This window comes from Solanum lycopersicum, chromosome 5 (assembly GCF_036512215.1).
Source record: "Solanum lycopersicum chromosome 5, SLM_r2.1".
Lineage (NCBI taxonomy): Eukaryota > Viridiplantae > Streptophyta > Magnoliopsida > Solanales > Solanaceae > Solanum > Solanum lycopersicum.
The window spans coordinates 66,897,293-66,922,595 of record NC_090804.1 but is presented as its reverse complement, the minus strand read 5'-3'; the positions used below and the strand labels follow the sequence as shown (position 1 = coordinate 66,922,595).

Here is a 25,303-nt window from a genome sequence, read left to right as displayed (position 1 = left end):
TAACTTAATATAAATCAAATTGAAGGCCAACTTATATATAATCTCTATTAGTATTTATCTTTTTTGTCAATTTTTTGAGCTTTTATCTCTTTTTCAATTACAAGTTAAATTGTATTTATGATTTAAAAAAAGACATTTAACTCCTATCATTAAACATATTCATGATTTCAAAATTAAATTATTATTTTTTTACCTTTTGTGTTTCTTTGATAATATATACCATTATAGAATTATTCACTTTTTCTTCTTCTTATAAGCATTAATATAGATAAAATTAGCATAGTGCTAGTGTTTTCCTATTTCAAGATAATTGGTTGACTATAAATTAGTTGTACTTGCTAAAGTTATTTATTTATTTTTCTTACCCAACTAATCACCTCCCTTTAAAAACCTCTTAAATTACTATACATTTAAGTAAAAAGAATATTAAAAGAGAAAAAAGTTTTTGTAGATTTACCTATAAAATAAAAGGATTTGAGTATCAATAACCAACAAAAATGGACTCATATTTATTCTTCCTATATATATATATATATATATATATATATATATATATATATATTTCTTCTTTTAAAAATTTATATTTATATATATTACTAGAATCGTTTAGTTTTTTCTTCTTCTAAAGATTCACATTTATATATACGCAATTAAAGTGGAAAATATCTCATTGGACAGTATCATTGTATTGTTTAATTTCTCTAAATTTTTAAACCTTTTTCTTCATTTTTTAACAATTTTTTTTATAGAAATTTATATTTCTTTTCTATTAATTATTGAGTTTTATTTCATTTCCTTAAAATGCATTTCTTGCCACTTTTTTCTCTTTATTTTTTATACTTTAAATAAAATCATCTTATCATACTCAACTATTAAAATCTTTATATAATTATGAGTTTTGAATAAGGACAAAATAAGTAATAATAGAGAATATCAATATTGATTGGATAATAATTTGACTATTAACTATTAGCATTTGTTTCATTTCTTCAAAATTATTTATTTCCTCATTAATTATTACTAACATTTAATTCATTTGTTCATGTCTCTTTCTAATTTTTCTCTTTCTTCTGCCTTGTTTCAATAAAATATCTTTTTCTTATTATTGTTATTTATTTCATTTCTCTAATTACCTCTCATCTATCTATTAATTTTCTTGCTATTTCTTTTTTTTTTCTAAATAAAATTATCTTACACACTTAAATTTTAAATTTCTTATAAAATTACAATGTTTAAATGAGATAGGAAATCACGTAGCAATAGATAAAATTAATATTGAATGAGTAATAAGGTCACCAATTAACCAAATTTGTATTTAGAATTCCAACAAACTATCTTTACTTTAATTTTTTAGATTATTAAAATAGTTATTATGAGTGTAAAATTATATATAAGTACCTAATGACAAGTACAATTATATATATACAATCACATTAAAATAAATTAAAAATATAATATAATATCATATTACGAACAACAACCATTCAAATAAAATATGATATTCTAAAAAAAATACAACGAATCAATCCATAAATTCACTGATAAATTTATAACGGTGCTTCACTAGTTTAATACATAAGATAAAGGAGATAGAAAAGGATGGTTAAACAACTTCGAAATTTAACATTTATTACAAAGTAATCAAAAAGTATGCTTTTGTGCGATTAAAAATAACATCAAAAGCTATATCGATATATAAACATATCGTTTAACTTCTTTTAAACGACATAAATAAGTTAAATTGAACAAATAAACATATAAGATTCATAGAAAAGGATAATTAAACAACTTCGAAATTTAATATTTATTACAAAGTAATTAAAAAGTATGCTTTTGTGCGATTAAAAATAACATCAAAAGCTATATCGATATATAAATATATCGTTTAACTTCTTTTAATCGAAATAAATAAGTTAAATCGAACAAATAAACATATAAGATTCATTCATTATTTAGATGAGATACACTTGCATTAATTTATATTATACTACACTAAACTGTTCAAATTTATATAATGAAAAAACTATGAGCGAGCAACTTTTTTCCTCCAAAAATTTCCATCTTCACCGGTTCCAAATTCTCAAACACTAGCCGGATTTTACAGAGCCACATCGGCGATACAACCGCGATCCCTTCAGTCGGAGCACGCGCCGGCGCGTGGAGTATCGTACAGTTCTTTCTCAGTCACCGGAGATGTTATTTCCGGCCGGAAAAGCTGTTCCGTCTCCTTCCACGGTGGCGGTGAAGCAAAATAGTTACTCTTTGAGGGAGACTCATAAGCTAACTATAAATTCAAATCCCTAGAAATCAGCTGTACTGATACTGTAATAGGTAAACAAATTGAAGACTTTTTTTTTTATTATTATTATTAGTATATTACTGTGTATTTTTTTATTAGTTTCTTACTAGATCCCAAGTTTTATGTAGGAATAATTGTTATTTCTTTATCTGTTATTAAGAAAAACTTATTATTTCTTAAATTATAATAAAAAATATATATACACCATCAATTTTGCTTCATGCATTTTGGCCTTATAATATATTGATATTAATAATTGGTTGGTGGCATTTGGGTATTCTAGATTTTCTTCATAATCTAGAAAGTCAAAATATTCACCTGAAAATTAGTTGAATAAAAAAGACTATATTTACGCTAATATATCCTGAGCTTGCTGCTATATAAGTGCTCTGCCTTTGTAATCAAATTGCACCAATTTTTTTTTTTTGTTGTTTATAATCATATCATGATACAAGTGAAAAAAAATAATCAAGAATAATTTGGTTATCTTCCAATAATCTAGTAATGTTCATTTGGACAAGTTTGAAGTATTGGGGACAAATATTTTATTTTTAGGCACGACGAGAAGTTATCATTTGCATAGTTTACGAGTTCTGCTTAGCGTTGAGGAGAATTTAAAAAAAAAGATTAGCCTTTTGATTGATCGAGTGGACATTAGTTCGTGATGGAGCCGGCGAATCTTAACAATTTTAGAGGTAGTTTAAGGGCAAGTATGAGGGCGGATTCTAGTCGCTCGGTATTCTCGCGCTCAGCAAGAGATGAGGATGATGAAGAGGCTCTTAAATGGGCTGCATTGGAGAAATTGCCAACGTTTGATCGGATGAGAAAAGGTTTATTGTTTGGAAAAGAAGGTGAAAGTGCTACTGAAGTTGATACAAATGATATTGGACATCAAGAAAGGAAGAATTTGCTTGATAGGCTTGTGAAGGTTGCTGATGAAGATAATGAGAAGTTCTTGTTGAAACTAAAGGACAGAATCCAAACGTAAGTGAAATATTTTGAACTTTTCATGTATATTTAGTTTGTTTTTTTCATTTTGGGATAACCTGATGTAATGTTAAATAGTGCATCGAAATATTGACTTTTTCTTTTTTTCTAACTATGAGTGGAGTTTCCATTTTCTATTTTTTAATTAATTGGTATTAAACTTGTGGTTTTTTCCCCTCTCTTTGGATAAATTTATAGAGTTGGGATTGATTTGCCATCAATAGAAGTGAGATATGAACATCTCAACATTGTGGCAGATGCATATGTAGGAAGCAGAGCATTGCCTACTTTTATCAACTTCATGACCAACTTTGTTGAGGTAAACATATCAATACGAAAAGCTTAAGGAAGAGGAGGGGGGGGGGGGGAGGAGCTTGGAGCAACTGTGAAGTTGTTTCCATGTGACCTATATGTTACGGTCTTACAGATTCGAATCGTGAAAATAGTCACTAATGCTTGCATTGTGATAGACTATCTACACGGACCTTTCCCAGACCCTGCTAACATGGGATTTTTTATGCCGTTGTTACTTTGTTGGTGAAACTAACTTCTTTTTTTTCTTTTCTAATTTTGCTCCAAAGACATTCTTGAATACTATTCACATACTTCCAAGTAGAAAGAGGCAAATCACAATTCTCAAAGATGTAAGTGGTATGATTAAGCCTTCAAGGATGACTCTACTTTTGGGACCTCCAAGTTCTGGAAAGACTACTTTGTTATTAGCTTTGGCTGGAAAACTTGATCCTACTCTAAAGGTAAGATTTTCGATACCAAATATATTATAGATAGGGAAAAAGACTGACTTTACCCTTGTACTTTGAGAAACTGGTTATATGGAAATCGTTTGTATTTTCCCCTCATCTAAGTATTCGTTAAATTTGCACTTATCGTTAACTTTTGAATCACATATTACCCTTTCACCCTAATTGAACAAAGATCCTATGTAATGTTTAGGGGCAGTTTGGTATTTTCTTAATTCCTTTATTTTTGTGTGACTAACAAATTGCAAATGTATATCAAGATTCATTATACTAGTAGTAAGTAGTAATATTTTTTAACTTCCTTCTTTCATAAAAACTACGTATAAAATTGTAGTAAATTTAAAAGGTAATTTTTAATAAAAATTCAGAAAAGTTAACCTTTTCAACTCCTTTCTTTAAATTTTAAATATTATATAAATTATTTTTCATATATTCACTGTCTATATAATTGACTTCTTACAGAATCATTACAATTTGACCTACTATAGAAGATTGCTATCTTGTTTTAGATTACTAATTTGACTTTTTAAAAATGATGTCGGGGGCATGTTGGATTCTCGAAAAAGAATTTATAGAGGATCCTACACTGGTAAGGCTCCATATTGAAGAGTCCGAGCAACATAGCCTTTAATTACCTCAAAATTGATTTGATATCTATACTGCTCTTACTTTCCAAAAATGGTTTGCTGGATCCTTCAAATATGCACTACTTTTTGAAGTATCCGCACACACCCGTTGACGTTTTAAGAATTTGAACAGCATAGCTTGACACTGTAATTTTTTACACAGTCAATTCATAGAGGTAGAACCCTTCTATAACTAAGATAATTTTCTTGAAAAAGTTTTCCCCTCTTTTATGGATATCAGGTTACTGGGAAAGTGACCTATAATGGACATGAACTACATGAATTTGTTCCACAAAAAACCGCTGTATATATCAGCCAATATGACTTGCATATTGGAGAAATGACTGTAAGGGAAACTTTGGAATTTTCTGCAAGATGCCAAGGAGTTGGCCCTAGATATGGTTAGTATTTTTTTTCTTATAACTAAGAATCGTTTGCTTAAGTGTATATGAATTATCATTGAGTTTTATTTTTAATTGGGCACTGAAATATATATATACAATCATTATTTGCTTAGTTTTTTCTGAAAACTTGTATAGAGATGTTGGCTGAACTATCAAGAAGAGAGAAAGCTGCTAATATCAAGCCAGATCATGATATTGATATCTACATGAAGGTAAGAATACAACAGAAAGACATGAAAGCGAATAATACTAAATCTTTTATTACAGATGTTAATAATGTTAAATTTTTGTGAAACGTAGGCTTCAGTAACAAAAGGACAGGAAGCCAACATTGTTACAGATTATGTTCTTAAGGTAACATTTACCACATTCAATTATTTCGCTTAATAAGGATTTAGTGTATATAGTGCTTTTTAACTTGATGTAGCGGATAACCTATCTTATGGATGTTACTAATTTGACTTCCGTTTGCAGATTTTGGGACTGGATGTATGTGCTGATACTATGGTGGGAGATGAAATGTTAAGGGGTATTTCAGGGGGGCAAAAGAAACGTGTAACGACGGGTGAAATGCTTGTTGGACCATCAAAGGCGCTTTTCATGGATGAAATCTCAACTGGATTGGACAGTTCAACTACTTTCTCCATTGTCAATTCGTTAAGACAATTGGTGCAGCTCTTGAAGGGAACTGCTGTGATATCTCTGTTACAGCCAGCCCCTGAGACTTACAACTTGTTTGATGACATAATTCTGCTGTCAGATGCATGCATTGTCTATCAGGGCCCCCGGGAAGATGTTCTTGACTTCTTTGAATCCATGGGATTCAAGTGCCCCGAGAGGAAAGGCGTGGCAGATTTTTTGCAAGAGGTATGTCTTACAATAGAGTATAACCTGCAAAGTTTATGATGTTGTCTTGAACTGTGTCTTACAATATAGTTCATTATGTCTTCAATGTGTCTCTTCATGTACCACTCTAATTATTTTTCATGAAGGGTAATGAAACTTAACCAACGACCTATTACGATACTATGTTGAAGTGTGTGACCACCTTAACAGCTTAATCTGTTAGATATACCAGACTTTTATGTAGTTAACTATGTCTTAGACATACAAGAATGAAGTTTAAATTATTTCTTGCAGGTAACATCAAAGAAGGATCAACAACAATATTGGGCTAAGAAGGATAAGCCTTATAGGTTTATAACATCAAAAGAATTTGCTGAGGCATATCAGTCTTTCCATGTTGGGAAGGAACTCGCCGATGAGCTTACAACTCCATATGACAAGACCAAAAGTCACCCTGCTGCTTTGTCTACTCAGAAGTATGGTATAGGGACGAAAGAACTGTTGAATGTCTGCGCTGAACGAGAATTCTTACTAATGAAGAGGAACTCATTTGTTTACATATTCAAGCTCTTTCAGGTACTTACTACTTAGTCTATTAGAAATATAAAAGTGTTTTCCATTTCATGACCATGTGGCAATTACAAATAACCTTTGTTTCTGTTCTGTTTTCTCAGCTCATGGTAATGGCATTTATAATGATGACCGTCTTTTTCCGTACTGAGATGCCCCGAGATGATATGGATGATGGAGGGATGTATGCTGGTGCTCTCTTTTTCGTAGTCGTTGTGATTATGTTTAATGGAATGGCTGAGATCAACCTGACGATTTTAAAGCTTCCAGTCTACTTCAAGCAAAGGGACCTTCTTTTTTATCCTTCATGGGCTTATGCCCTTCCGACATGGATCCTCAAAATCCCAATAACATTTATTGAAGTTGGTCTTTGGACATTTCTTACATATTATGTCATGGGATTCGATCCAAATGTTTCAAGGTAAGAGAAGCAAAAAAGATTGTTCAGAGTAATAATTAGATGGCCTTCATATAATTTCATGATTATTAAGCGACTATGGCTTTGCAGATTGTTCAAACAATTCTTGCTTCTCGTACTAGTACACCAGATGGCATCGGGATTGTTCAGATTCATTGGTGCAGCGGGGAGAACAATGGGAGTCGCTACCACATTTGGAGCATTTGCACTGGTTTTGCAATTTGCATTGTCTGGATTTGTTCTCTCGAGAAGTATGTTTTATTATGTTCACAAAAAATATTTTTCTTGTTCAGTCATACTTTTATTTATGTTCTTTTTTGCATGATGCTACAGATGATGTGAAGAAATGGTGGATATGGGGTTACTGGATCTCACCATTAATGTATTCTGTGAATTCAATTCTTGTGAATGAATTTGATGGGAAGAAATGGGACCATGTAAGTGTTTTTATACCGAACCACATGCAAATAGCTAAATTGTTGTATTTTATTCCAAACCACATGCAAATAGCTCATATCCACTCTTAATTTAAACAGATTGTGCCAAATGGAGCTGAACCACTTGGACATGCTGTAGTAAGATCTCGAGGGTTCTTTCCAGATGCATATTGGTACTGGATAGGTGTTGGGGCACTTATCGGATACATAATAATCTTCAACCTCTGCTACAGTATTGGACTCGCTTACCTGAACCGTGAGTATCTCTGATGCCTTTAAATTCCCCTTGAAAAGAACATAAAATGAATGATGACATATACTACGGTCTAACACCATATTTCTTAAACATCTTCAGCTTTTGGTAAGCCACAAGCTATAATATCAGAAGACAGTGAGAATGTTAGACTCATTGAGGAAAGTGAAACTGATAGTCAAGACAAGAAGAGGGGAATGGTTCTTCCATTTGAACCACATTCCATCACTTTTGATAATGTTGTATACTCCGTTGACATGCCTCAAGTAACTCTCCAGAACTTTTCATGAATAATATTTGTGACTCGTAATGTATGAACAACTGACTCAACAATTTTGAATGAATTGCAGGAAATAAAAGACCAAGGTTCCACTGAAGATAGATTGGTACTTCTGAAAGGTGTAAGTGGAGCTTTCAGGCCAGGTGTTCTCACAGCTTTGATGGGCGTTAGTGGAGCTGGTAAAACAACATTGATGGATGTGTTGGCCGGTAGAAAAACAGGTGGATATATTGATGGTGACATCAAGATTTCTGGGTATCCGAAGAAGCAAGAAACGTTTGCACGCATTTCTGGATATTGTGAGCAGAATGACATCCATTCGCCTTATATTACAGTTTATGAGTCATTGGTTTACTCAGCTTGGTTGCGTTTACCTCAAGATGTTGACAAAAACAAGAGAAAGGTCAGCTCCCCTAAATCCTATCTCCATAAAATTGGTCAAACAAATTAACGAAACATAGGCTGGGCAATTGAATAATTGATATATCACCTCTCTGCAGATGTTTGTTGAGGAAGTTATGGAACTCGTGGAGCTAACTCCCTTGAGATCAGCCTTAGTTGGATTGCCTGGAGTCAATGGTCTATCAACGGAGCAACGCAAAAGGCTGACCATTGCAGTTGAACTGGTAGCAAACCCCTCTATCATTTTCATGGATGAACCAACTTCAGGGTTGGATGCAAGAGCTGCTGCCATTGTAATGAGAGCTGTTAGGAACACTGTCGATACAGGAAGAACCGTAGTCTGTACCATTCATCAGCCTAGCATTGACATATTTGAAGCCTTTGATGAGGTGAGCCTATTAACCTTCCAACACAATAAGCTAATATTTGTTACCTCTTTCTCTTAGCCACCTGATACTAAACGTGGAACTTGGCTTTGCAGCTATTTTTAATGAAACGAGGAGGCCAGGAGATATATGTTGGTCCTCTGGGTCGCCATTCTTGTCATTTGATCAAATACTTTGAGGTAATTGCTGCTGTCATTGTAATGAGAAAAATATGTGTTTTCTTTTTCCTAGTTTGTATAATCTAATACTAATTTTAGTTTCGTGTTGATTTCAGTCATTGCCTGGAGTTAGTAAGATTAAAGAGGCTTACAATCCAGCAACTTGGATGTTAGAAGTCACAGCCGCATCTCAAGAAATGATGTTAGGAGTTGACTTTACTGATTTGTACAAGAAATCAGACCTCTACAAGAGGAACAAAGCCTTAATTTCTGAATTAAGTATGCCTCGTCCTGGTACGAAGGATCTGCATTTTGAAACTCAATTTTCACAGCCTTTCTGGACTCAATGTATGGCATGTCTCTGGAAGCAACATTTGTCATACTGGCGTAATCCATCTTACACAGCAGTTAGATTCATCTTCACAGTCATCCTAGCTCTTGTCTTTGGCACATTGTTCTGGGATCTTGGTAGCAGAGTGTAAGTAAAATCACAATAAGTAAATATAAACTTGAAAAAAAAGTAATTTTTTCCCTGAACTTTTCGGTATTTATTGATCACAGGAGTCAGAGCCAGGATCTTTTTAATGCCATGGGATCTATGTATGCTGCAACTCTCTTCCTTGGTGTACAAAATTCATCATCAGTCCAGCCTGTTGTAGCCGTTGAGCGTACTGTATTTTACAGAGAAAGAGCTGCTGGAATGTATTCTGCTTTACCTTATGCCTTTGGACAGGTTATCGTTGAAATACCTTATGTATTTGTACAAGCAGCTTTCTATGGTATAATTGTGTATGCAATGATTGGATTCGAATGGACTGTTGCCAAGTTCTTTTGGTACTTATTCATCATGTACTTCACTCTCTTGTACTTCACCTTCTATGGCATGATGACTGTGGCTATTTCCCCGAATCAAAACGTTGCTTCTATAGTAGCAGCCTTCTTCTATGCAGTATGGAATCTCTTCTCAGGATTCATCGTTCCCCGACCTGTAAGTTTTTGAAAATCCTTCATTTCCATCTTTCTTTTTATCCTTCTAAACTAAACTATATCTGTTATATTTGTGTCTGTTTTGCTAAAAACAGCGTATTCCAATATGGTGGAGATGGTACTATTGGCTTTGCCCTGTCGCGTGGACCTTGTATGGTCTCGTTGCATCACAATTCGGAGACCTCCAAACTATGATTAGCAATGATGAAAATGTTGAACAATTCTTGGGGCGTTATTTTGGATTTGAGCATGATTTTCTAGGAGTCGTTGCAGCAGTTATCGTCGTATGGCCTGCTGTTTTCGCCTTCTTGTTTGCATATGCCATTAAGGCATTCAACTTCCAGAAAAGATAAAAGAGTGTTCACTTTCTAACAACCTGAGAGAAAGAAGAAGACACATAACTCTATGTACAGTTCACTTTGTTAAGATTGTTTATATATATACACACATTTTCTGGTTTCCTCCTTATTTCCAAGTTTTGTTGACAATCAAATAATTTGTTCGTTTATTAATGAATGAAAATATACAAGGGATTTAATCCTTGTTTGAATTTATTTTCTTTTTACTTTTCCCTCCACAGATACTATCATCTTTTTCAAGTTCATTAGAATAACACCTCTACACATTTTGAATGTGAAAGTAACCTAGAAAAAACACACTTCAATGCAAAGGCATCATCACTTCTTAAAATACATAAATATTGAATTGAGTCTAAATTAAATTCAACACAAATAACACAAAAATAAGTAAATTCTCCACAGTGACTCAATCCACTTGTTTATCCTAGATAATGAAATATGACTACATTTTACAAATCAACATAACTCACAATTTAATTAAAGAATATTTTAAAAACACAGAACAAAACTTCTTCAATAAAGATTAAAAAAAAATAATTTATTCCAATCGATAATGTACTTAAAAAAAGGAGATACAGTACTAGATCAAACAAAAAATCAGACTCAAAAATATATAACTCATTAAACATATCTTTAATTAAAAATATTAAAAATTATAAGATATAAATATATTATATAGTTCAATTTTAATTATGCACTAATAAAAATATTTAAATTTGTACTATCTAAAGTCTTGTGTATAAATTTGCATGAAATAATACTCAAAATTGATTTTAGCTCAAACCAGTAGAATTGATTTCCATCTTCACCATATCCAAATTGATCAACCAAAATGCTCGGAGACCCATCACAACCGCTGTACATTTCAAATTCCACCAAAGTAGCCGGATTTTACAGAGCCACTCCGGAGATACCACCGGAATCGGTTTCATCGGAGCACGCGCCGGCGCGTGAAGTACCACACAGTTTTTTCACAGTCACCGGAGATGTTATTACCGACCGGAAAAACTGTTCCGTCTCCTTCCTCTGTGGCGGTGAAGCAAAACAGTCACTCGTTGAGAGAGACCCATAAACTAAACTATATATTCAAATCCCTACAAATCAGCTGTACTGATTCTGTAACAGGTAATAAATTGTTGACTGTTTGCTTACTAAATTCCAAGTTTTTCTGTAGGAATAATTAGTAATAATTTTAAATTATAAGTGAAAAATATATATACCATCAATTTTACTTCATGCACTGTGCTTTATCTGCCATTCATATTATAGCATTGGATATTGATTTGATTTATTGGTGCCTTTTGAGTATTCTAGATTTCCCTTAATATCTAGAAAGTCAAAATATTCACATAAAAACTAGTTGAAGAAAAACATTACGTTTGCGTTAATATATCCTGAGTTTGCTGCTATATGAGTGCTCTGCCTTGGAATCTAATTGGCACCAAATATTATTTTGTTCTTTATAACCATATCATCATACAAGTGAAAGAGCACCAAAAATAAAATAAAAAAATAAAAAAGTTTAAGAAAAAAAAATTTGGGTTATCTTCGAATACTCTAGTTATATTCATTTGGACAAGTTTCAAGTATTGGAAACAATTTTTTTGTTTTTAGGTACGACGAGAAGATATCATTTGCATAGTTTACGAGTTCTGCTTAGAGTTGAGGAGAACTAAAAAAATAGAAGATAAGTCTGTTGATTGATCAAGTGGACATTGGTTGATGATGGAGCCAGCGAATCTTAACAATTTTAGAGGTAGTATGAGGGGAAGTTTGAGGGCAGATTCTAGCAACTCGATATTTTCGCGTTCAGCAAGAGATGAGGATGATGAAGAGGCTCTTAAATGGGCTGCATTGGAAAAATTGCCTACGTTTGATCGGATGAGAAAAGGTTTATTGTTTGGAAAAGAAGGTGAAGCTGCTGCTGAAGTCGATACAAATGATATTGGACATCAAGAAAGGAAGAATTTGCTTGATAGGCTTGTGAAGGTTGCTGATGAAGATAATGAGAAGTTCTTGTTGAAACTCAAGAACAGAATTGAGACGTAAGTGAGATAATTTTAACTATTCATTTATATATAGTTTGTTTTTCATTTTGGGAAATCTTGGCGCAACATAAGAGTTGGTGTTGTGCGACCAGAAGGTCACAGGTTCAAGTTGTGAAAAAAGCCTCTTATAGAGTTGCAATGTAAGACTGCATACAATGGATCTAATGTGGTTCGACCCTTTCCTGACCCCTTGCATATAAGAGTTGTGACCATGTGTCCAGAGGTCGAGGCTTAATCCATGATAACAGCCTATTGCAGAAACACAAGATATAGCCGCGTACAATGAACCAGATGGTGATGCCTTTCAAGAGGCGGAGCTAGAAATTTTAGTTTATGAGTTCTGAACCACATTTCGTTTTACTTATTGGGTTCTGAATAGATTATTTTTACATATTAAATGAAATTTTAAGCACAAAAATGATTTGAGTCAAAGTTACCTACAATTGTGGCTCCGACCTTGGCCCTTCCTCAGACCTGGGGATAGTGAGAACTTAGTGCATCAAAGTTTTGGCCTTTTCTCTTCTTTCTTTTCTAAATATTTTGAGTATCCCTTTTCTATTTTCTGTATTTAACTTCTCTTTTAAAAATTTTCAGAGTTGGGATTGATTTGCCATCAATAGAGGTGAGATATGAGCATGTAAACATTGATGCAGACGCATATGTAGGAAGCAGAGCTTTGCCTACTTTTATCAACTTCATGACCAACTTCGTTGAGGTACATATAAGAAAGAAAAAAAGAATATTTTAATAACTCCATTTCTTTTAATTGAAAATAAGGAGGTGACTCTTGGAGCAACACTAAAGTTGTTTCCGTGTGACCTATAGGTCACGGGTTCGAGTCGTGGAAACAGTCACTAATCCTTACATTAGGATAATGCAAGACTATGTGCATCGCACCCCTAGGGGTGCGACCTTCCCTCGAACCCTGCTAATGCGGGATTCTTTGTGCAGCTAGCTGCCTTTTTTCATTTTTTTTTTCTAATTGAAACTAACTTATCCTTTTTTTTTCTTTCCAATTTTTTGCTCCAAAGTCATTCTTGAATTCTATTCACATACTTCCAAGTAGAAAGAGGCAAATCACAATTCTCAAACATGTAAGTGGTATGATTAAGCCTTCCAGAATGACACTGCTTTTGGGACCTCCAAGTTCTGGAAAGACGACTTTGTTATTAGCTTTGGCCGGAAAACTTGATTCTACTCTGAAGGTGAGATTTTCAATTCCAAATATATCATAGATAATGGGAAAAAGACTAAATTTGCCCCCATACTTTGTGAAATTGGTTATATGGAAATTGTTTGTATTTACCCCTCGTCTAAGTTTTCGAATAAATATGCATGTATCATTCGCCTATGAATCACATATTACCCTTCCATCCTAACAGAACAAAGGTCCTACGCAAAGTATAGGGGCAAATTTAGTATTTTCCTAATCGAATATACTATGTATATTTTCCATCATTTTTGTGTGAGATAGTCACACACTTCAACAATAGAGGATCCAACATTGGTACGAGTTACGTCTCCATATTGGAGAATCGGAGCAACATAGCCTTTAATTACCTCTAAAGTGACTTGATACCTATGTTGCCCGGACTCTGCAAAAATGGTGTCGAACCCATGTTTGATCCCTCGAATATGCACTACTTTCCAAGTATCCACACACACCTATCGACTTATATTAAGAATTCGAGCAACATAGCTTGATACTAAAGAAATTTACACTGTCAATTCATAGGAATAGAGCCCTTTTATATATATGATTGTTTTAAAAATGTTCTCCCTCTTTTTTGGGAAATCAGGTTACTGGAAATGTGACCTATAATGGACATGAACTACATGAATTTGTTCCACAAAAAACAGCTGTCTATATCAGCCAATATGACTTGCATATTGGAGAGATGACTGTAAGGGAAACTTTGGAATTTTCTGCAAGATGCCAAGGAGTTGGACCTAGATATGGTTAGTGTTTTCTTCTTCTTTTTTCTTATAATGAAGAATTGTTTGGTAGAGTGTATACGGATAGTACTGAACAAAGTGAATTAGTTATATTAAGATTATTTCTGTTCCACTGTTTGGTTTGGTGTATTAAGAACGGTGCTGTCTTTAACCATGTTTATTCATGTATTAATAACCCTTATATTGCTAATACCATGGTTTGCTATGAAGAAGTTATACATCCTATAACACTGAATAAGGTGTGTAGTAGCTTATACATAGGTTGAAAATCCTACCAAATAGAGGATTAAATGATGTCATGACCAGTACATATATTACTTTCTCTATTACATTGTACCTAACAAACTTTAAATGTATTTTTTATAAGTAAATTTTATTTTTTATTTTGCAGTGAAAAATTAGATATTCATTTGTTAATTATTATTTTTCCTGAAAACTTATATAGAGATGTTGGCTGAACTATCAAGAAGAGAGAAAGCAGCTAATATCAAACCAGATCATGATGTTGATATCTACATGAAGGTAAGAATACAACAGAAAGACATGAGAGGGAATAATACTAAATCTTTTAGTAAATTTATAATTTAAAGTTTTTATTGTTTTTGGGAAATGTAGGCTTCAGTAACAAAAGGACAGGAAGCGAATGTTGTTACCGATTATGTTCTTAAGGTAACATTTACAATTCAATATTTTGCATAATAAGGATTTAATGTATATAGTGCTTTTAACTTGTTGTAGCAGATAACCTGTCTTATGGATGTTGCATATCGTTATCTTCCAGTATAGTAATTTGACTTCCATTTGCAGATTTTGGGTCTGGATGTCTGTGCTGATACTATGGTGGGAGATGAAATGTTAAGGGGTATTTCAGGGGGGCAAAAGAAACGTGTAACGACGGGTGAAATGCTTGTTGGACCATCAAAGGCGCTTTTCATGGATGAAATCTCTACTGGATTGGACAGTTCAACTACTTTCTCCATTGTTAATTCACTAAGACAATCGGTGCAGCTCTTGAATGGAACTGCTGTGATATCTCTGTTGCAGCCAGCCCCAGAGACTTACAACTTATTTGATGACATCATTCTGTTGTCAGATGGACGCATTGTCTATCAGGGTCCTCGGGAAGCCGTTCTTGACTTCTTTGAATCCATGGGATTCAAATGCCCCGAAAGGAAAGGTGTGGCAGATTTCTTGCAAGAGGTATGTCTTACAATAAAATATTACCAACATAGATTATGGCGTTGAAGTAGGTAATCATCTCTCATCTAAGAATTTGAACTGTCAGAGAGTGCACTATTATGTTTAGTTAATTATATCATGTGTCCCCTCACGTACTGTTCTGGTTCTTTTTCATGGGTGGTCATGAGACTTAAACCAACCCTTTGTCTAATATGATACTATTTTGAAGTGTGTGACCAACTTAAATGCTTAATCTGTAAGGTGTACCAAACTTCTATGTAGTCAACTATGTCTTAGACATACAAGAATGAAATTTTAAATTATGTATTGCAGGTAACATCAAAGAAGGATCAACAACAATATTGGGCTAAGAGGGATGAGGCTTATAGGTTTATCACATCAAAAGAATTTGCTGAGGCATATGAGTCTTTCCATGTTGGAAAGAAACTCGCAGATGAGCTTGCAACTCCATATGACAAGACCAAAAGCCACCCTGCTGCTTTGTCTACTCAGAAGTATGGTCTAGGGACAAAAGAAATGTTGAAGGTCTGTGCTGAACGAGAATTCCTACTAATGAAAAGGAACTCATTTGTTTACATATTCAAGCTCTTTCAGGTACTGACTACTTGGTATATTAGATATACAAGTGTTTTTCATTTCAATACCATGTGCCAATTGTTAATTCTCTTTGTTTCTGTTCTGTCTTCTCAGCTCGTGGTAATGGCACTTATAATGATGACAGTCTTTTTCCGTACTGAGATGCCCCGAGATAATATGGATGATGGAGGGATGTATGCTGGTGCTCTCTTTTTCGTAGTGGTTGTGATTATGTTTAATGGAATGGCTGAGATCAACCTGACGATTTTGAAGCTTCCAGTCTACTTCAAGCAAAGGGACCTTCTTTTTTATCCTTCATGGGCTTATGCCCTTCCCACATGGATTCTCAAAATCCCGATAACATTTATTGAAGTTGGTCTTTGGACGTTTCTTACATACTATGTCATGGGATTTGATCCTAATGTTTCAAGGTAAGGAAGAAAAAAGATAGGGCAGAGTAATGATTTGATGGTCTTTTATGATTTCATGTTTATTAAGGGACTATGGTTTTGCAGGTTGTTCAAACAATTCTTACTTCTTGTACTAGTACACCAGATGGCATCGGGATTGTTCAGATTCATTGGTGCAGCAGGGAGAACAATGGGAGTCGCTACCACATTTGGAGCATTTGCACTGGTTTTACAATTTGCATTGTCTGGATTTGTCCTCTCGAGAAGTATGTTTTATTGCGATCGCAAAAAATCTTTTTCTTGTTCAATCATACTTTTATTTATTTTCTATTACGCATGATGCTACAGATGATGTGAAGAAATGGTGGATCTGGGGTTACTGGATCTCACCATTAATGTATTCTGTGAATTCAATTCTTGTGAATGAATTTGATGGGAAGAAATGGGACCATGTAAGTGTTTTTATTCCAAACCACATGCAAATAGCTAATTTTCTCGCATATGGATGCTCATTACTCTTAATTAATACAGATTGCACCAAATGGAGCTGAGCCACTTGGACATGCAGTAGTAAGATCTCGAGGGTTCTTTCCAGATGCATATTGGTACTGGGTAGGTGTTGTGGCACTTATCGGATTCATAATAATCTTCAACCTCTGCTACAGTGTTGGACTCGCTTACCTGAACCGTGAGTATCTCTGGTGCCTTTACATTCCCCTTGAAAAGAACATAAAATGAATGATGCCTTATACTACGAATGGATAAACGGTGCTAACACCATATTTCTTATACATCTTCAGCTTTTGGTAAGCAAGTGATGATATCAGAAGACGACGAGAATGATCGACTCATTGAGGGAAGTGAAACTGAGGGTGAGAAGAAGAAGGGAATGGTTCTTCCATTTGAACCGCATTCCATCACTTTTGATAACGTTGTATACTCCGTTGACATGCCTCAGGTAACATTTCAGAACTTTTCGCGAATAATATTCGTGTCTCTTAAGGTTTTTATTTTCTATGAACAACTAACTTAACATTCTAATGAATTGCAGGAAATAAAAGACCAAGGTTCCACTGAAGATAGATTAGTACTTCTAAAAGGTGTGAGTGGAGCTTTCAGGCCAGGTGTTCTCACAGCCTTGATGGGTGTTAGTGGAGCCGGTAAAACAACATTGATGGATGTGTTGGCCGGAAGAAAAACAGGAGGATATATTGATGGTGACATCAAGATTTCTGGATATCCGAAGAAGCAAGAAACGTTTGCACGTATTTCTGGATATTGTGAGCAGAATGACATCCATTCACCTTATATTACAGTTTATGAGTCATTGGTTTACTCAGCTTGGCTGCGTTTACCTCAAGATGTTGACAAAAACAAGAGAAAGGTCGATTCCCCTAAATTATTTCTCCATAAAATTGGTCAAACAAATCAAAGAAACATTCATATACACTCTTATCAAACGATTGTTGATATTCCTCTCTGCAGATGTTTGTTGAGGAAGTTATGGAACTTGTGGAGCTAACTCCCTTAAGATCAGCGTTAGTCGGATTGCCTGGAGTCAATGGTCTATCAACGGAGCAACGCAAAAGGCTGACTATTGCGGTTGAACTGGTAGCAAACCCCTCTATCATTTTCATGGATGAACCAACTTCAGGGTTGGATGCAAGAGCTGCAGCCATTGTAATGAGAGCTGTTAGGAACACTGTCGATACAGGAAGAACCGTTGTCTGTACCATTCATCAGCCTAGCATCGACATTTTTGAAGCCTTTGATGAGGTGAGATTATTAACCTACCAAGCATATTTGTTTCCACCATTTCTTTGCCACCTGTATTAAAAGTGAAACACGGCTTTGCAGCTATTTCTAATGAAACGAGGAGGACAGGAGATATATGTTGGTCCTCTTGGTCGCTATTCTTGTCATTTGATCAAATACTTTGAGGTACGTTAGCAAAGAAAAATATGAGATTACTTTTTCCTCGTTGATAGAATCAAATACTAATCTCAGTTTCGTGTTGAGTTCAGTCATTGCCTGGAGTTAGTAAGATAAAAGAGGCTTACAATCCCGCAACTTGGATGTTAGAAGTAACAGCCGCATCTCAAGAAATGATGTTAGGAGTTGACTTTACTGATTTGTACAAGAAATCAGACCTCTACAAGAGGAACAAAGCCTTGATTGCTGAATTAAGTACGCCTCGTCCTGGTACAAAGGATCTGCATTTTGAAACTCAATTTTCGCAGTCTTTCTGGACTCAATGTATGGCATGTCTCTGGAAGCAACATTTGTCATACTGGCGTAATCCATCTTACACAGCAGTTAGATTCATCTTCACAGTCATTCTAGCACTTGTCTTTGGCACATTGTTCTGGGATCTTGGTAGCAGATTGTAAGTAAAATCACATTGACAAGTAAATGTAAATTTGAAATAAGGTAAATATTTCACTAAACTTTTCGAGCTTTATTGATCACAGGAGTCGGAGCCAGGATCTTTTTAATGCTATGGGATCTATGTACGCTGCAACTCTCTTCCTTGGTGTACAAAATTCATCATCAGCCCAGCCTGTTGTAGCCGTTGAGCGTACTGTATTTTACAGAGAAAGAGCTGCTGGAATGTATTCTGCTTTACCTTATGCCTTTGGACAGGTTATCGTTGAAATACCTTACGTATTTTTACAAGCAGTTTTCTATGGCATCATTGTGTATGCAATGATTGGATTCGAATGGACTGTTGCCAAGTTCTTTTGGTACTTATTCATCATGTACTTCACTCTCTTGTACTTCACCTTCTATGGCATGCTGACTGTGGCTGTTTCCCCGAATCAAAACGTTGCTTCTATAATCGCGGCCTTCTTCTATGCTCTATGGAATCTCTTCTCAGGATTTATCGTTCCCCGACCTGTAAGTTTTTGAAAATCCTTCATTTCCATCTTTCTTTTTATCCTCCTAAACTAAACTGTATCTGTTATATTTATGTCTGTTTTGCTAAAAACAGCGTATTCCAATATGGTGGAGATGGTACTATTGGCTTTGCCCTGTGGCATGGACCTTGTATGGTCTTGTTGCATCACAATTCGGAGACCTCCAAACTATGCTTAGCGATGATGAAAATGTTGAGCAATTCTTGGGGCGTTATTTTGGATTCGAGCATGATTTTCTGGGAGTCGTTGCAGCAATAATCGCTGCATGGCCTGTTGTTTTCGCCTTCCTATTTGCATTTGCCATTAAGGCATTCAACTTCCAGAAAAGATAGAAGAATGTTCACTTTCTAACAACTTGAGAGAAAGAAGAGACTTACTATATGTGCAGTTCACTTTTTGAAGGTTTTTGTATATTTTTTTTGGTTTCTTCCTTGATCCCAAGTTTTGTTGTACAAATAAATAATTTGTTCATTAATATATGAAAATTTACTCCTTGTTTTGATTTATTTTCTTCATACCTTCCCCTTCACCGAGTCATAGTGTAACTGGTAAAGTTGCATAAGCGGTGTCACTTGTCAATCTATTATTATAATTCAAACTTATATAAGGGGCAATTTTAGCACGACGGTATATGATAATTTTGAGATTAAATGTATCATCGTTTTATATTGTATTTAAATACAACTGTTAATTAGTTTCGAAATTATTTATTTCATTATTTGTAATTTGTACTATAATGATGAATCGATTATCTCGTATATATATTATGATGAGACAACTAACTACATGTGATCTCCATACCAAACAACTCCGAAGTGAAGTATAAAGAGTCGTTTGGTTCGATGACAAGTTTTGCAAGGATTAGGTTACGTCCGATTAATTATATTGGAATAGGTTATTATTCTAATTAACTCTTCAGGTTACTATTTGATTTGACATAAAATTTAAGAAAGACAGATGTTAGCTTAGATTAGTTTATATTGGAATCGATTATTCTAGTTAACCCTTACGTCTCATTTTATGTGATATCATTTGACTTGACATAAAATTTAGAAATATTTATGTTAGATTAGTTAAAGACTTTTGAAATAAATAGATTTTTTTTTGCACAAATATAAAAAAAATGAGTTACATAAGTTTTTTTTTTGGTTCCATGTTATTTGTAGTTGTCCATGTTACTATAAATAGTTATTCCAAATGATTTGACAATTTATTACGCAGAGAAAGAATTAAGTAAAAAAAAATCCAATTAACCTTTATAATTTATGAATTTTTTTGAAAGTGTAAACCAGTTTATAAATTTTTTAAAAAGAATCTTAACAGATAAATTTATAAAACTATCGGTCTTGTTTATGATTTCTTAAAGAGCTTATAAAGAAAAAAATGTAGATAACTAATATGAAATTGAGAGATTTATGATTAAACATGTTTATGATTTGTGAATATTACAATGATTAAGCGATAAAAGCTTTTGTATAAACATATGTCATGCATCTATTAATTTATCGTCGCAAATAATTTTATATATGGAGAGAAGAAGAGGCTAAGAGTAAAATATGGAGTGATGTTTGTTGAAAACTGATAAGTAACTTTGAAACCACTGAAAATCAAGTAACATATAATTTTAGGAATATCAACAATGCACTGTTCATTTGTAAAAAAAAATAAAATTAAATGTATAGGAAATAGTGCATATTTTTTTATGTTTGTGATAAATCATTTGCATGTAAAAGCCATGAAGATGTAAATACAAATAATTTTCTCAAAAATTGAAGAATACTTGCAATGGCTACTTCTTCGAATCCAAGAAAATCAGATCCGAATCGTCCACCACAAGCGGTGAAATTCTCACGACGCACGTCCAGTGGACGTGTGGTGAGTTTATCCCGGGACGATGATTTGGATGTCCCGGGAGATAATCAAAATGATTATATAAATTATACAGTTATGATGCCACCGACCCCTGATAATCAACCAGGGGTCGATGCTAGTGGTGACAAGCCAGATGGTCCAGGACCATATGGCTCGTCGAGATTCAGGACAGAGTCCCAAAGGAGAGTGAGTAGTCGTGGAGGTGAAGATGATGACGGTGGTGCAAGAGGGGATAATACCTCTGGTTTGGATCGTCGAGTGTCTGTATTGAAATCGAATAATAATAAATCAATGTTACTAAGGAGCCAAACTCAAGATTTTGATCATAATCGTTGGCTTTTCGAAACTAAAGGAAAATATGGCATTGGAAATGCATTTTGGCAACAAGATGATGATTCATATGATCATGATACTGGAATGAGTATGTCTGATTTTATGGATAAGCCATGGAAACCACTTACTAGAAAAAGTAAAGTCCCTCCTGAGATCATTAGCCCCTACAGGTTCGAATATTTTTCTTCGTACATCACATTTATTCGTGCATTTATAGTATTGATACTCTTGAAAGTCGGGTAGGATCGAGGGGTTCATCAGAACTAGACGTGAAAATTCTGGCTCTGATTACTGGTTGAAAGCATGTAGTACTATGTTTGTGTTTTTATAAATCACAGATTCTTTTTTTTTTGTTCAATTTGCAGATTGCTTATTGTGATTCGGTTAGTGGTGTTAATTTTCTTCTTGACGTGGCGTATAAGTAATCCAAATCCAGATGCAATGTGGCTATGGGGAGTATCGATAGTATGTGAATTATGGTTTGCATTTTCATGGTTACTTGATATCCTTCCGAAATTCAATCCTATAAACAGAACAGCTGATTTAGCTGCACTGAAAGAAAAATTCGAAACACCGTCTCCTACTAACCCTCATGGTAGATCTGATCTACCAGGAGTTGATGTGTTCATTTCTACAGCTGATCCTGATAAAGAGCCTCCTCTTGTCACTGCTAATACTATACTTTCGATTCTTGCTGTCGAATATCCTGTTGAGAAAATATCTATTTACATATCTGATGATGGTGGTGCTATCTTTAACTTTGAAGCTATGGCTGAGGCTGTGATCTTTGGTCAGGTTAGTTTGTTTTCGTCTTGTCTATCTCAATTACGACTGGATTTAAGTTATATACACCGAGGGTGTGTAGTTAGACAGTTCGTTACCAATTTTTAGACAGTGTTATTATTAGTACTAATGCTAGCATTTTGTATTGTTTACCAAAGCTTTGGGTGCCATTTTGTCGAAAACATAACATTGAGCCAAGAAATCCAGACAGTTACTTCAGTCAGAAGACAGATCCAACGAAAAACAAGAAACGTCCTGATTTTGTGAAGGATCGACGTTGGATCAAGAGGGAGTATGATGAATTCAAGGTTAGGATCAACGGTCTACCAGATGTCATACGCAAAAGATGTGAGATGCATAACTCGAAAGAAGAAAAAAAGGAAAAGGCACTTGCAAAGGAGAACAACGGAGGGAGTGTTCCCGAAGATTTCAAGTTTCAAAAGGCAACTTGGATGGCTGATGGCACACATTGGCCTGGCACATGGTATGAGCCTATGGCTGACCATAAAAAAGGAGACCACGCTGGGATATTGCAAGTACAGTAATCGTTATCATGAACTTGTTATTGATATATTTGTTTGGCGTAATACATAAACAAAACACTCAAATTTGGTCTCAACTGACAACTAAACATCTCAACTCGTCCCCATTGTGTTTCGTGGACACTCGAGTTGAGGTGTCTAGATATGCATGCTCAAAGTTGGAGTGCTTTGAGTGTCTGTTTATGTATTACGCCTATTTGTTTTCCAATTTTTGACATATAGTACTTATGTTATCGTTGCAGATAATGAGCAAGGTGCCGGTAAATGATCCAATAATGGGAGGTCCCAATGAGAAGCAATTAGACTTCACTGGTATTGACATCCGACTTCCCATGTTTGCATATGTCTCTCGTGAGAAGCGTCCAGGTTATGATCATAACAAGAAGGCAGGAGCTATGAATGCTTTGGTGAGAGCTTCTGCAATTCTTTCAAATGGACCGTTCATACTCAACTTGGATTGTGATCATTACGTCTACAACTCCATGGCCATTCAAGAGGGTATGTGTTACATGATGGATCGTGGTGGTGATCGTATTTGCTACCTACAATTCCCTCAAAGATTCGAAGGAATTGATCCATCTGATAGATATGCTAATCATAACACAGTGTTTTTTGATGGTAAGAAATGTCTTAACTTTCCAAGTATCACAATGTGTTTTAGCATTAAAATCTAATATGTTATGATAACAGGAAATATGAGAGCTTTGGATGGTCTACAAGGTCCTGTATACGTCGGGACAGGATGTATGTTTAGGCGCTATGCACTCTACGGATTCCACCCACCTCGAGCTAATGAGTACACCGGCTTCCTTGGAAAAAACAAGAAACAAGCTAATGTTGCGTTGCCATCAGAACTAGACGACGATTCACAACCTTTAACAGGACATCCTGACTTGGACTTGCCAAAGCAATTTGGAAATTCCACAATGTTTGTTGAATCTATCGCGGTGGCTGAGTTTCAAGGCCGACCTCTAGCTGATCACATCACTGTTAAAAATGGAAGGCCACCTGGTGCCTTGCTCATCCCGCGTCCTCCTCTAGATGCACCTACTGTAGCTGAGGCAATTGCAGTCATCTCTTGCTGGTACTGTTTATAGAATTCTGCTCCCTCCGTTTCAATTTGTTTGTCTTAGGATTTTTATCGACTTACTAATGTGTTTATGATTGAAAGGTTTGAGGACAAAACAGAATGGGGAGATAGAATAGGATGGATTTATGGATCAGTGACAGAGGATGTGGTGACAGGATACAGAATGCACAATCGTGGATGGCGATCAGTCTACTGCATTACAAAAAGAGATGCATTCCGTGGGACTGCACCTATAAACCTGACTGATCGTTTACATCAGGTTCTGCGTTGGGCAACTGGTTCAGTTGAGATCTTCTACTCTCGTAACAATCCCATCCTTGCAAGCCCTCGTCTCAAGTTCTTACAACGCATTGCCTACTTCAACGTTGGTGTTTATCCTTTCACGTCAATATTCCTTGTTGTCTACTGTTTCATCCCAGCCTTCTGTCTCTTCACTGGCCAATTCATTGTACAAAACCTCAACGTCTTCTTTCTTTCGTACCTCTTACTTATCACCGTCACTCTTGTCCTCATTTCCCTCCTTGAAGTCAAATGGTCTGGTATAGCCCTTGAGGAACTATGGCGTAATGAACAATTTTGGCTCATCGGTGGCACGAGTGCTCACTTTGCTGCTGTTATACAAGGACTCTTGAAAGTTATAGCTGGTGTTGAGATTTCATTTACATTGACATCTAAGTCTGCTGCTGAAGATGAAGATGACATATATGCTGATTTATATGTTGTCAAATGGACTAGTCTTTTTATACTTCCATTAACCATTATGGTTGTTAACATAATGGCACTTGTTATTGGCATATCAAGAACAATATACAGTGTTATACCACAATGGAACAGGCTATTTGGTGGTGTATTCTTTAGCTTTTGGGTATTATCACATTTATATCCATTTGCTAAAGGGTTGATGGGAAGAAAAGGAAGAGTCTCAACTATTATATACATATGGTCAGGACTTATTGCTATTACTGTTTCTTTGCTTTGGATTACTCTTCAAAATAATGTTGAAGGGGGTGGGAACTTTACCATCTAGAATCAATCGTGACGAACAGTCATAGTCATGAACAACACCAACACAAAACAAAAGATGAATTTTACTGTATCATGTCTTTAGGGGTTTGGTTTTCTTTTGATTGTGTGATAGGGGAAAATGTCATGAATTTTCATGATTGTAATTTTATTGTTTTTTTTTTTTTGATAAGAAAGTTATTAAGTATATTAATTAGATGGAGTGTTATAATAGGGTTTGTTAATGTAAAGGAGGAAAGTTGATAGCTAAAATGGTATTTATTTATCCATAAAGAAAAAAATAAGGAGAATTACACATACCTCTCAACCCCTACCCTCTTTTTTTTTTTCATGTTTATATAATATAAGATCGATTAAATGCGTGCATTTGCAAGTTCAT

The 25,303-nt window shown here is 34.9% G+C and overlaps 3 protein-coding genes across 5 annotated transcripts; all 3 read left to right on the top strand.

Moving 5' to 3' along the window:
• Window positions 1-1,759: 1,759 nt before the first annotated feature.
• Window positions 1,760-10,368, top strand: LOC101260938 (pleiotropic drug resistance protein 1-like). 2 transcript variants are annotated; one of them, XM_026031260.2, is made up of 20 exons: window positions 1,959-2,331; window positions 2,855-3,283; window positions 3,485-3,605; window positions 3,868-4,041; window positions 4,915-5,074; window positions 5,213-5,289; window positions 5,378-5,431; window positions 5,552-5,944; window positions 6,218-6,499; window positions 6,598-6,914; window positions 7,002-7,162; window positions 7,245-7,348; window positions 7,448-7,604; window positions 7,704-7,867; window positions 7,952-8,284; window positions 8,382-8,672; window positions 8,765-8,848; window positions 8,944-9,305; window positions 9,389-9,815; window positions 9,910-10,368. In XM_026031260.2, the coding sequence occupies exons 2-20, from the start codon at window positions 2,964-2,966 to the stop codon at window positions 10,165-10,167; spliced, it is 4,239 nt and encodes a 1,412-aa protein (XP_025887045.1). In that variant the 5' UTR covers window positions 1,959-2,331; window positions 2,855-2,963; the 3' UTR covers window positions 10,168-10,368. The 2 variants fall into 2 exon arrangements, with proteins under 2 accessions (XP_069154587.1, XP_025887045.1); XM_069298486.1 differs by lacking the exon at window positions 3,485-3,605 and having other exon boundaries at window positions 1,760-2,331.
• A 574-nt stretch (window positions 10,369-10,942) lies between these two features.
• Window positions 10,943-19,783, top strand: ABCG37 (ABC transporter G family member 37). Of its 2 annotated transcripts, XM_019213853.3 has the most exons (20): window positions 10,943-11,298; window positions 11,788-12,218; window positions 12,816-12,936; window positions 13,253-13,426; window positions 14,021-14,180; window positions 14,623-14,699; window positions 14,793-14,846; window positions 14,985-15,377; window positions 15,690-15,971; window positions 16,068-16,384; window positions 16,469-16,629; window positions 16,712-16,815; window positions 16,895-17,051; window positions 17,164-17,321; window positions 17,415-17,747; window positions 17,849-18,139; window positions 18,221-18,304; window positions 18,388-18,749; window positions 18,835-19,261; window positions 19,356-19,783. In XM_019213853.3, exons 2-20 carry the CDS (start codon window positions 11,896-11,898, stop codon window positions 19,611-19,613), a joined length of 4,236 nt encoding a protein of 1,411 aa, XP_019069398.1. In that variant the 5' UTR covers window positions 10,943-11,298; window positions 11,788-11,895; the 3' UTR covers window positions 19,614-19,783. The 2 variants fall into 2 exon arrangements, with proteins under 2 accessions (XP_019069398.1, XP_069154586.1); XM_069298485.1 differs by having other exon boundaries at window positions 15,690-16,384.
• A 1,149-nt stretch (window positions 19,784-20,932) lies between these two features.
• Window positions 20,933-25,117, top strand: LOC101261522 (cellulose synthase-like protein D1). Its single transcript, XM_004239820.5, has 6 exons — window positions 20,933-21,656; window positions 21,852-22,281; window positions 22,428-22,805; window positions 23,054-23,429; window positions 23,502-23,895; window positions 23,983-25,117. Exons 1-6 carry the CDS (start codon window positions 21,067-21,069, stop codon window positions 24,926-24,928), a joined length of 3,114 nt encoding a protein of 1,037 aa, XP_004239868.1. The 5' UTR covers window positions 20,933-21,066; the 3' UTR covers window positions 24,929-25,117.
• Window positions 25,118-25,303: the final 186 nt, after the last annotated feature.